Here is a 12,813-nt window from a genome sequence, read left to right as displayed (position 1 = left end):
AAAGCCTAAAGACAAACAACCCCCCCACTTGTAAAATACATGAAAATATTTCCCTCATCTACTGTTCATGCTATCAACCACTATAAAATAATAATAATAATAATAAATAATGGACTACAAATAGTAAACGCCGAATTCCCTTTTCTGTCGCCGCCACACACGCTCTCCTCACTCAATCATTTTTCTCCAAATAATAAACAAATGGTTAGTCTTCAACATGACCAATATGCATAATCCGTCATTCACACTAACATTTGTTTCCCCCACCACGACGGTCCCCATCCCCCAACCAAGCAAAGTACAGATTGAATTACGATAGACAAAATAATAAAACAAATCCCCTTTACATCTTACAACATCAAAACTGTTGAGCTCATAATTTGTTCATAAAAGTAAAATGAAATTAAATAAAGAGGTGATAATTTTTTTAACAATCCTAGGCTACCAAGCTAGGAGTCGACACAACTTGGAGCGGCGCATGTATTCTTACCAAAGCACTTCCTCTTTCCCCACCCAACAAAAATCCAAAAAAAATTACACTAGCACAGATACTACTATTATTCGTAATATCAATAGTAACTACATATTACCAGTCACCAGTAATCCAATTCTGGATCTTCGGGCTCGGGCTTCATGTTTAAATCGGGCTTCTCTTGAAACCAACAGGGCTTCAATTCTGACGGGCTTGCCGTCTCACAGTGTACCTTTTCTTGTGGATGGTCGTCGTGATGATGATGATGAGTTGCAAGCGAGTTCTGTACAGCATCAACTTGGGCACCAACTTCTATGGCTTTTTTACGAATTGAAGCAGCAGACAAATCATTAAGCCCACTATCACCAACCAACAACTCAGGAAAATTCAATCGGGCCGAAGGCCCTCTTAGATAATACACCGCCGTATCATAAGCCCGCGCCGCCGCCACCGGCGTCGAATACGAACCCAACCAAATCCTCGAACGCTTGTTAGGTTCTCTAATTTCTGCAACCCACTTTCCCCACTTCCTCATACGAATCCCTTTGTACGGCCTTTCGTTCTTTCTCTTCCCACCACAACAAACCCCTGAACTTGCAGTAACTCCACTTTGACCCCCACCACCGACCTCCATCTTCCACTTTATCTTTCTCTCTGACTGTATAATTATGTGAAATTACAAAAGTTTTGTTTCCCTGTAATCTAGAGCTAAACTGGGAGGAATAACAGAGAGAGAAAGAATACCCATGAAAAGGCAAAAAGCTGGAAGTGAATGAAGAAAGGGTTATTGTGGTAGCGGTTGTGGCTACTCTACGTTGATTTTCTTAAAAGCATTTTAAAAAAAATTAATTAATTCTAATAAAAAAAATGAAAAGGAAATATGTTAGAAAGCACCGACACAATCAATAATCATACCAGTAACTAGCTGGACAGTATAAATATTGTAAGTTTCTTCTATTGGTTCCTTTTTTTAATTCAAAGCTCGTACCTCATAAGATATGTTGGTGGTTGGCCATACGCCATGTTAAAAGCTCCCCAAAAATCCTCTACCTATGGATGTAGTCTTTTTTCTCACTTGGATTTTCTCTCTGCTTTTGGAATCAAAGTTGCAAAATTGGCTGTTTTAATGATGGGAGATGGCGTATTATGTGAAATTTATGGGGGGGAATTCAATAATGGAAAAGCAATTGTCATTTGACTCAGTGGTGACGACAGACAAATGGGATTTTCTAAACTATATAATAATTTTTTTTAGAAAAATCACTATCCCTCCGAACGCACAAGGTCACGGGTGGGGCCAGGGCTAAGATTGAGATTTTTGAGAACCTATTAGTTTTGCCCCGATATTATATTTATGTTGAAAAAATTATTATCCACTAGATAACTTATCACATCAACATTGTATAAATAGTGGGATAAATAAGACATCAAAAATTTATTCTGATTATTTCAAGATTATTTATTTTTATTCTTCATACCAAACGATCCTTCAGTATTAGGAATTACTCCCTCCATCTCTATTTACTCGTTAAATATTTTTTTAATTTTTTTTTATTTTTCAATTTCGACAAATTAAAAAAAGATAATTTTTTTCTTTCTATTATACCCTATATTTATTAACATTGAGTTAATATCGTCGAAAAATATAGTGAGTAAATATATTTTAAAATCTATTAATTAATAGAGATAAAATGATAAACGCATTATACCAATCAATATTTTTTCAATAAGTTTGTCAAGTTAAAATTTAACAATTAAAAAGAGACGGATGGAGTAATATTTTTGTTATTAATAATTATAGGAATTTATGTTTTTAGGGAATTTAAAAACTGTGGTGGGAGAATTAGGTCGGTGGTCGGTGAGTTGGAATAGATAATGTTGTGACTTGGACTTACAAAAATACCCCTTTTCTGTGAATTGACAGTGTTGCCCTTATCCACATTATATTGGCGCCTTATTGTTGTGGTCGGAGATTCCTATGCTTCAAAGCTGAATCACCCTGTCTCCCATTTGGCTCCAGGGGAAAAAGAATTGCTACTTGTTGTACTTTGTCTTCAATTTTCTATCCATAAGGTCTAATTATATATGCCCCATATATATATACTTGTTTTTCTAAAAATTAATTTTATTAGTATTACTAATTACGATATATTAATTCTCACATAAAACGGTACATTATTTCTCCACATAATTGATGTACTTTTTGGTTGGTTGTCTAAAATTAAAAAAAAAAAAAAACATAATTAATGCACCATTTGATTGATGGTTTACTAGGATAATAATATATTTAGTGTAATTAAACGGGTGAGATATGAAGATGATGGTGTGTACACAATTTTACTTTTATTTTGTACTGATAGAAAAGTTGTTTCTGATGAATTTTCAGCTCAAATAAATCATATATTAAACATAGTATAAAAAAGAAATACAATAGTAAAAAAATAAAGTAGAAAATAACAAATAAAAAATCATACGAGATTTAAATAATTGTTCTGAAAGTTGGCCAAAGTGGATGTTCCACTAGGCAAGTTGCAACTAATTGTCCCTTCTCTCATGGCTATAAAATAGCGGAGATTTACAATGAAAACATACACAGATATCGTTTCTCTCTTCTTATCCTCTCTTTTTCTCTTAATCTCGCCTTCTTATTTTGTTTAGTTAGTTTATTTTATAACACGTTATCAGCACGAGACTCCAATTTTTTCCAGAAAAATTAACTTCTATATGAGGTATATCTACTGAAAAAATTTAATGTTAATTGTCCTTGTTATTTCTAAATTAATTTTTATCTCAGTTTTCAACATGTCAAAATTGGAGTTTGTGGTACTTGATATTTTTGGCAAAAATTATTTGTTATGCGTACTTGATGCTGAAATCCACCTTACCACTAAGGGTCTTAGTGATGCTATAATCGAAGGAAATAAAGCATCAAGTCAGGATAAAGTGAAGATTATGATTTTCCTTCGTCATCATCTAGATGAAAGCTTGGAGGTTGAATACTTGAAAGTGAAAGATCCACTTGAATTGTGGAAAGGTTTAAAAGGGAGGTATGACCATCTCAAGGCAACGGTATTGCCAAGGGCTCGTTATGAGTGGATGCACTTACTATTTCAAGATTTTAAAACTGTATTGAGTATAATTCTGCTGTATTTAAAATAATTTTTCAATTAAAATTAGGTGGGAAACTATAAATGATGAGGACATGTTGGAAAAGACACTAGCTACTTTACATGCCTCTAATGTGATATTACAATAATAATACCGTGAAAAAGATTTTTTAGAAATACTCTGAATTGATCTCATGTCTTCTGGTGGCTGAGCAACATAATGCTCTTTTAATGAAAAGTCATGAAGTCCGGCCCATTGGAACTGCTATGTTACGAGAAGCAAATATAGTAGAAGCACATGGAAGTCTGAAAGAAGACAAAATAAAAATCACGCAACAATAATATGCGTGGACGTGGAAATGACAGAAGATTATATAATAATCATCGTGCTGGTGGTCAACATAAAAGGGAGAACAATATGAGTTCTCAAAATGGTCCTTCAAGAAGTAACTGTCATCGTTATGGCATGAAAGCCCACTGAAAAAATTAGTGTCGGACATCTGAATATTTTGTAAGGCTTTATCAAAATTTCTTCAAAAGAAAGGCAAATAGAGGTGGTGCCTCTTCTTCTAATGCTCGAATAGAGTCAGACCTGGCGTTTGAAAATAATGTTGAGACAAGACCTTCGCATAATGATAATATTGAAGCAAATCTGGCTTTGAGGATGACGATTTTAATGACCTCAATGATATTACTCATTTGGAGGTTGAAAACTTCTTTAGAGATTATAATTGATGTTTAATTTCATTATATGATTTACAATATGTTGTCATTTTTATGTACTTTTGATTATCATATTTTTTCGTTTATCTATTTAAAAGAAAAGAAAAAAAAGACTTATATTTTTTTAGCAATATTGTTACTTATTGTATCTCTTATAACATGTTTTTATTTTATGAAAATAAATAAATTTCTCAGTCTTCAATTGTATCCAAGATGAGTAATGAAAATATGTACCTTTTGGATAGTGCTACAACACACACTATATTAAAAGAAAAGAAATATTTCTGTCATTTGATTATGAAAAAAGTCTACGTCAATACAATATTCGGTAATACAAAATTGATTGAAGACAAGAACGGCCTTATTACTACCTGGAGAAACGATATTGATAATTGATAATGCATTGTATTGTAGTAAGTCTCAAAGAAACTTATTAAGTTTTAAGTTTATTTGCCAAAATAGCTATCATATTGATACTGCGAATGAAGGAAAGGTTGAATACCTTTATATTACTACAATTAATGCGGAGAAGAAAATTGTGCATGAAAAATTACCTGCACTTTCTTCTGAATTATACTATACAAATATTGATACTATTGAATCGCATGTCATAGTAAATAAAAGGTTTACTGATTCTAATAATTTTATTATTTGGCATGATAGGTTGGGCCATCCCGGTTATAATATGATGCGCAGAATTATTGAGAATTCGCATAGACACACTTTGAAGAGTCAGAAAATTCTTCAATCTAAGTAATTTTCTTGTGTTGCTTGTTCCCAAGAAAAACTGATTATTAAACCATCAACAACTAAGGTTGGGATTGAATCCCCTCCATTTCTAGAACGTATACGGGGTGATATATGTGGGTCAATTCACCCTTCATGTGGATCATTTAAATATTATATGGTCTTGATAGATGCATCTATAAGATGGTCACATATGTACTTATTATCAATTCGCAACGCGGCTTTTGCGAAATTGTTAACTTAAATTATAAGGATAATAGTACAATTTCCTGGTTATGCAATAAAGACAATTCGTCTTGACAATACTGGTGAATTTAAATCTAATTCCTTTAATGATTATTGTATATCGGTTAGAATAAAAGTTAAGCATCTGGTCGCTCATGTTCATACTCAAAATGGTCTAGCAGAATCATTGATTAAACGCTTTCAATTGATAGCTAGACCATTGCTAATGAGGACAAAACTTCCTCTTTCGGTATGGGGGCATGCTATTTTGCATGCAACAGCACTTGTTCGCATAAGGCCAACAATTTTTTATGATTTTTCCCCAATATAGTTATCTTTTGGAAGGGAGCCAAATATATATCTCATCTTAGAATATTTAGGTCTGCGCTATATGTCCCAATTGTTCCACCACACTGCACAAAGATGAATCCCAAAGAAGGTTGGGAATATATGTTGGGTATGAATCTACTTCTATTATAAAATATTTGAAACCTATGATTGGAGATTTATTTATGGAAATTTTCGCTGATTCTCAGTTTGATGAATTAGTATACCCAACATTAGGGGGAGAACATAAGCAATTGAAAAATGAGATAGATTGGAATTCATTATCATTATCTCATTTAGATCCTCAAACAAATCAATATGAGCAAGAAGTTCAAAATATAATTTATTTGTAGAATATTGTAAATCAAATGCTGGATGCATTTACTAACCTTCCACGGGTTACTAAATCGTATATCTCAGCTACTAATGCTTAAGTTCGAGTTGATATCCCGATAGGACAACTTGTTCACACAAATGAGTCTAGGACACGCTTAAAACGTGAAAGACCAATTGATTCCAAAAATAAAAATTCTCAAAAAAGAAAAATAACAAATGATCAAGACGATCATAATTTGAAGGCAATTGCTCAAGAAGAGCCCAGAGACACAATAAATAGTGATACCATCGAGGAGGTCCAAGTACGTGAAAATAATGAGAATGAAGAAATTTTAATAAGTTATGTCTCGACAGAAAAATGGTGGAACCAAAATGATATTGTGGTTGATAATATTTTTGCTTATAATGTTGTCATTGAAATAATGCAACAAGATAAGAATCTTGAACTAAAATCTGTCGATGAATGTAGACAGAGAAATGATTGGCCAAAATGGAATGATGCAATTCAAGCAGAGTTAACTTCACTTGAAAAACGTAAAGTTTTCGAATCAATAATTCGAACACCTGAAGGTGTCAAACCAGTAGGGTAAACATAGGTTTTTATGCATAAACGAAATAAAAAAGGTGAAGTCGTAAGATAGAAAGCACGACTTGTAGCCCAAGATTTTTCGCAAAGGCCTGGCATTGACCTATATGAAAACATATTCCTCTGTAGTGGATGCAATTACCTTCAGATATCTAATGAATTTGTAGCTCATGAAAACCTTGAAATGCACCTAATGAATGTGGTCACTGCTTATTTATATGGCTCATTGGACTACGATATTTTTATGAAAATTTTCGAAGGATTCAAAGTGCCTGAAGCATACAAGAAATCTCGAGAAACTTGCTCAATAAAGCTTCAGAAATCCTTATACGGGTTGAAACAATCAGGGCACATGTGATATAATCGTCTTAGCGAATATTTGCTAAAAGAAGGATATAAAAATGATCAAATTTGCCCTTGTGTCTTTTTAAAAATGTCTAGATCTGAATTTTTCATAATAGCACTATATGTCAATGATTTGAATATTATTGAAACTCCAGAAGAACTTTTAAAAGTAGTAAAATATTTGAAAAAAGGAGTTTGAAATGAAAGACCTTGGAAAAGACAAAATTTTGTCTGAGTCTACAAATTGAATATTTTGCAAATAAAATATTTGTCCATCAGCCAACATATATTGAAAATATTTCAAAAAGATTTTATATGGATAAAGCACAATCGGAAGCTTAATTCGAAAGACGAGAGTAGGCTCTTAATTGAGTACTCAATGATTGTGAGATCTTTTGTTATTAATAAAGATGTGTTTCGACCTCTAGAAAATGATTAAGAGCTTATTGGTTCTGAAATACCATATTTTAGTGCAATTGGTGCATTAATGTATCTTGCCAACAATTCTAGACCAGATATAGCTTTCTCTGTAAGCTTGTTATCAAGATTTAGTTCTTCTCCAACACGAAGACACTGCAATGGAATTAAGCATATATTTAGATACCTCCGAGGGACCATTGATATGGAATTGTTTTACTCAAATGAATCCACATCACAATTGATTGGTTACGCAGATGCGGGATATTTATCTGATCCCCATAAAGGTCGATCACAGACAGGCTATTTATTTACATGTGGCGGTACATCTATATCATGGCATTCAACAAAACAAACTATGATTGCCACTTCCTCAAATCATGCAGAGATAATAGTCATTCATGAAATAAGTCGAGAATGCGTTTGGTTAAGATAAATAACTCAATACATTCAAGAAACATGTGACCTTTCTTTGAAAAGAGACGTTCCAACAATATTGTATGAAGACAATGATGCATGTATAGCTCAATTAAAAGGATGATACATCAAAGGAGTCAGAACAAAACATATTTCACCAAAATTCTTCTTACCCATGATCTTCAAAAGAAAGGTGAAATAGATGTTCAACAAATTAGTTCAACTGATAATTTAGCAGATAAGTTCACCAAGGTATTGCCAATTTCAACCTTTGAGAAATTGAGATACAAGATTGGAATGCGTCATCTTCGAGATATTAAATGATGTCCTAATCAGGGAGAGTAAAATGCACGTTGTACTCTTTTTCCCTTAGCCAAGGTTTTGTCCCATTTGATTTTTCTGATAAGATTTTTAATGAGCCAACAATCAAGGTGTATTACGAGAGGAGTGTACTCTTTTTCCTTCACTAGGCTTTTTCCCACTGAGTTTTTTCTAGTAAGGTTTTAACGAGGCACAACATCAATGGGTGTTCAGGATAACTATCTATATTGGTTCTTGTAAAAAAAAAAATTTTTACACATGGACATCCAAGGGGGAGTGTTCGGAAAGTTGGCCAAAGTGGATTTTCCACTAGGCAAGTTGTCAACTAATTGTCCCTTTTCTCATGGCTAAATAGCCGAAATTTACAATGAAAACGTACACAAATACTGTTTCTCTCTTCTGCTCCTCTCTTTTTCTCTGACTCTCTCCTTCTTATTTTGTTAAGTTAGTTTATTTTATAATAATAATTAAAATATGTATTGGCGATATACGATTTAAACTATCAAAGCCAAAAAAAAACTTCTAAATTAAGGAAATTGCTCTATAATTATCACTTCATTATTAATCGCAATATAATAACTCTTGGACCGTTATCGCCACATAATTGCTTTATTGATATTTTTTAAAATCCATCATTTTAATTGTTATGCATGTTACTGTGCAAGCATTCCACAGTATATCTTCGACAAGATGTATTTATAGTTCAAAAATTTAAAGAAACAAAAAATTAGTACTCCCTTCGTTCTTATTTATATGTCGTTTTTATTAAAAATAGATGATTCTTAATATTTGTCACTTCATAAAATCAATATATAAATGACACTATTTTTTCTATTTATCCTTATAAGTTACTAGCCTTGAAAATATATATTTAACCAATATAGAAAAACTAAATAAATAATTCATGTCCATTGATCAAATTAATTAATTAAAATAAATTAATTCAAATTCATTGATTGAAAATTTAACTTCAAAAATACATTAAATAAGAGTAAAATAGTAAATTTATTTAGTTTCTTAATTCACATAAAATTTAAAATATTGACATATAATAGAAACGGAGGGAGGGCTTATTAAGTTTGCATTAATTTCTTTATCGTCCGTTTGCATTAATTGAAACAAACGAATTGGTAAGTGATCCGAAAATTCTATCTTCTCATATGTCAGTATGGTACTATATATCATTAGAAAAAGCTAAATCCATCGCTGACATACTAAAGTTGACATTAATTTTCACTTGGATATTTTAACTAAGCTTTATTTATTTTAGACACCTCATATCATGCTTCGCTGTGTCATTTTAATACTTTTTGCTGAGTTGACAGAGTGCGTGTATTACTTTCATTTTGAGCGCGTGAAAAATATTTTTTTTGTGAAAAATATTTATTTTCCTTTCTCTTATTCTTCTTCTTCCATCTTTCTCCGTCCACCTTGCACCACCATTCATCAAATGACCACCACATTAATTTGGAAAAATCTTGTAAAAGCATAGCAATGCTCTGATTTTGAACAACATAAAAAAAATCACTGCACTAATTTTAAAATTTCTTACAAGAATATAAAAGAATAAAGCACGAATAAACTTCACTGAAAAATTACTGTAGATAAGTACTACTCCAAATCAAATCTACAACTCGACGAAAAAAGATGAAAATCCACCATTGTTGTCACTCTCTTTATCTCTTTCTCCCTCTCTTCCACCAAAACACATTTTATCTAAAATTAAAATTATTAACTTTGAAAATAAATATAAAAAGTCATTGGAAAAAAATCAAATCTAATCTCATAATTTTATCCGGTGAAACTTCATTTTTTTCGATAAGGAGGAGTTCCTGTTGATTGAGATGAATTTTCTAGAAAATGATCCTTTTTTTATTATTGAAATATTTTTAAAAAATATGTTTAAATAGTTTTTCTTTCTTTTTCTTATAAATTTTTTTTGTGAACCAAACTGACGTGTCATTTTATTAGTCAGCATGCCACGTCACTCATAAATGGATTACACATATTTTGTAATTTTAGCTGATTTACAAAAATATGTCAAAATAATATAGCGGAACATGATATGAGGTATCTAAAATGAACAAAACTTAATTAAGATGTCTAAATAAAAATTGATGTCAACTTTAAGGTGTCACCAATAGATTCACCCTTAAAGAAATAAAGTTATAGAACATACTATTAATGGTCACCCTACTTTAGGCATAGCATTTTCTCATGGGAAACTTACATAAATATATAATATTAAGAAAATATTTACCATTTATAGCAATAATTTTTTTTTCACTGAACACTTATAATACATTTATAATACAGTTTTAATACACATTACAGAGAACTATTTATAAAACATATATAATACAAGTTTTATAGATGAATAATACATTTATCACATATTTTAATAGACTTATAATACATTATGTCAGTTTATTACTATACAAACATAATATATATTTTAAAACACTTATAATACATTTATATTGTATGCATAATTCACTTTTAATACAAGTTTAAATTTATCATAATATTGCTATATATTGCTATAAATTGTAATAAATAAAAAATATCGCTAAAATTAATAATTAATTTTTAAAAAACACTCAATTAAGTAATTTTTTCTTTTCTCATTCTCTATTAGTCTCTGATATTTTCCCTTCACCCTTCCACATAAAATAAAAGAGTTTATATTATATATACCAACAAAAAAAAATTACGCAATTATAATATATTGTCTTATTTTTAAGATTGTAAATTTTATATTTAAAAATATTTACCTGTATGGATATCAATTGAAAATATGATAATATAAAAAATTATCTATACTAGTGATATATATATATAAAAAATAATTTAAACTCTAACATAAAATATGTTTGTATACTATGATATACATTAAAAAATGTACACCTATTGTCACAAACCAATAATGACATTGTGATAATTGCACGTGCTAAAGTCATGAATCCAACTCTAATCTAGTGAAGCGGAACTTAGGATAATCCAATTTCCGGTTACTCTGTTTTTCTAACAACATGGTATTCGGGTCAATTTACACGTAATTTAATTAATTTCATTACATATTTCATATTTGTTATTTCTCGTCAGCATGGCGTATTTATCGTCCAAATTATACTGCATGTAAATTCTTGTAGTTTCTCTATATAATCAAATATTTTATATTTAATTTTTGAAATTGGTTTAATATTAAATGTTTTCCCTGCGTTCAAAAAGGCTAGATGATGGACTTCAGGGGCGGAGTCAGAGTCAATTTGGTTCATTCGAACTTCCTTTTATAAAAAATTATATTAATATATGATTAAAATTGTTTTTCATTAATATGTAATAAATGTCGGACTCCCGTAAACTATAACTTGTGTTTGATTTTTTCAGATTTCGACCCCTCTGAAAATTGACTTAGTTAAATGCTGAAAATTATCATCTAATATTTTGTTACCGCCTCAGCTAGGATTTATTGTTTTTTTTTTTTAATATCTATTACACTGTTTTGTTTTGAAGTGAATTTCTTATTACCAATTTTTAGAATTGTTTCTCCTTTCGAGAGTTTATGCAAATAAATACAATCAAATAAAAAATACTGTGTAATCACGAGCAAAATTAATACCACCCAAGAGTACTAACTAAATCAAACAAAAATTCGAGCATTTTCATAAAGTGACTCTCTCATTTTATATATATCATCAACACAACATATGATCCACCTAACTAGGGATTAATTAGGTAAAACAAAGAATGGTCAATACAAGCGTACTCACATGCAACATAGACTAAACAAAGAAAAGTTTGGCGTGAAAATAAAAGAAGTCAAATTCGACAATAAATTACCCAGAAAGAAACAATCAGATTAAAATGCAATAAAGTAAGTAGTGCTACCAAATAAAGTAAGCCAAATTGACAGCTAAAGTAAGGGGCGAACCTAGATACAGATTCAATTGAATTCAATAACTTTATTTGAAGTCGTTATTTTTTAAGATCTATCCATTAAATATATGTTAATTACTTATTAATTTAGAACCTATAATTTTTAAAAAATAAAAATAAAAAATCTTGAACTTATAAATTTCAAAACTTCAAAACCTGGCTCCCCATGTGAATAAAGTTAGAGAACCATTGCTCTTAGTGTGGCAACAAGTATAACGGGAATTGTATGTGTGGCAATTTGACTTTAATGTTCTCTCCTCCTGCCTACAAGTCAAAAGATGATTAATATTGATACTATAGGATTTGGACATGCATGAGCAATGATTGATGGGTTAGTTGTATTTGGTCGTGTGCCTTTGAAACTAGTCACCGCAATGAGTGCCAAAACATTTTTTGCAAGAGAAGTAAACCAGATGTTTGTTTTAGTTTGATTGATTACGAATTACCTAGTTAAATAAAATAAAGAAATTTTTATTATTTTTATAATTTTAAATTATATATATATATATAATTTTATTGTTTTAAATATACAACATGAAATGTTTAATTTCAAGAGTTATCAAATTAAGAAATAGACATCCTTTTTTGAAGAGATTAGGAAAAATAATAATTACTGAAGTAATAATAGGAATATTTCATAAGCAGAGTTATAGATGGAGGTCATCATATAACATTCCATATATCTAATTTAAAATGCTTATTCAAAATGCTCATCATATAAAAAAAATTAAATTGAAGGTTTTTTGTATTCATTAACCCCCGCTCATGTCAACATTAAATATTTTGACCTACTATTAGCCAAACCACGTGGGCACTAGGACTGACATGACAAATTAGAAAAAGGACAAAAA

The 12,813-nt window shown here is 30.6% G+C and overlaps 1 protein-coding gene across 1 annotated transcript; it reads right to left on the bottom strand.

Annotated features, from left to right (window-relative positions):
• Positions 1–299: 299 nt before the first annotated feature.
• On the bottom strand, positions 300–1,689 carry LOC129874884 (ethylene-responsive transcription factor RAP2-10-like). Its single transcript, XM_055950263.1, has one exon. The coding sequence runs from the start codon at positions 1,104–1,106 to the stop codon at positions 594–596; it is 513 nt and encodes a 170-aa protein (XP_055806238.1). The 5' UTR covers positions 1,107–1,689; the 3' UTR covers positions 300–593.
• Positions 1,690–12,813: the final 11,124 nt, after the last annotated feature.

The sequence above is a fragment of the Solanum dulcamara genome, chromosome 11, assembly GCF_947179165.1.
Source record: "Solanum dulcamara chromosome 11, daSolDulc1.2, whole genome shotgun sequence".
Taxonomy (NCBI): Eukaryota; Viridiplantae; Streptophyta; class Magnoliopsida; order Solanales; family Solanaceae; genus Solanum; species Solanum dulcamara.
This window is presented reverse-complemented; position numbering and strand designations above follow the sequence as displayed.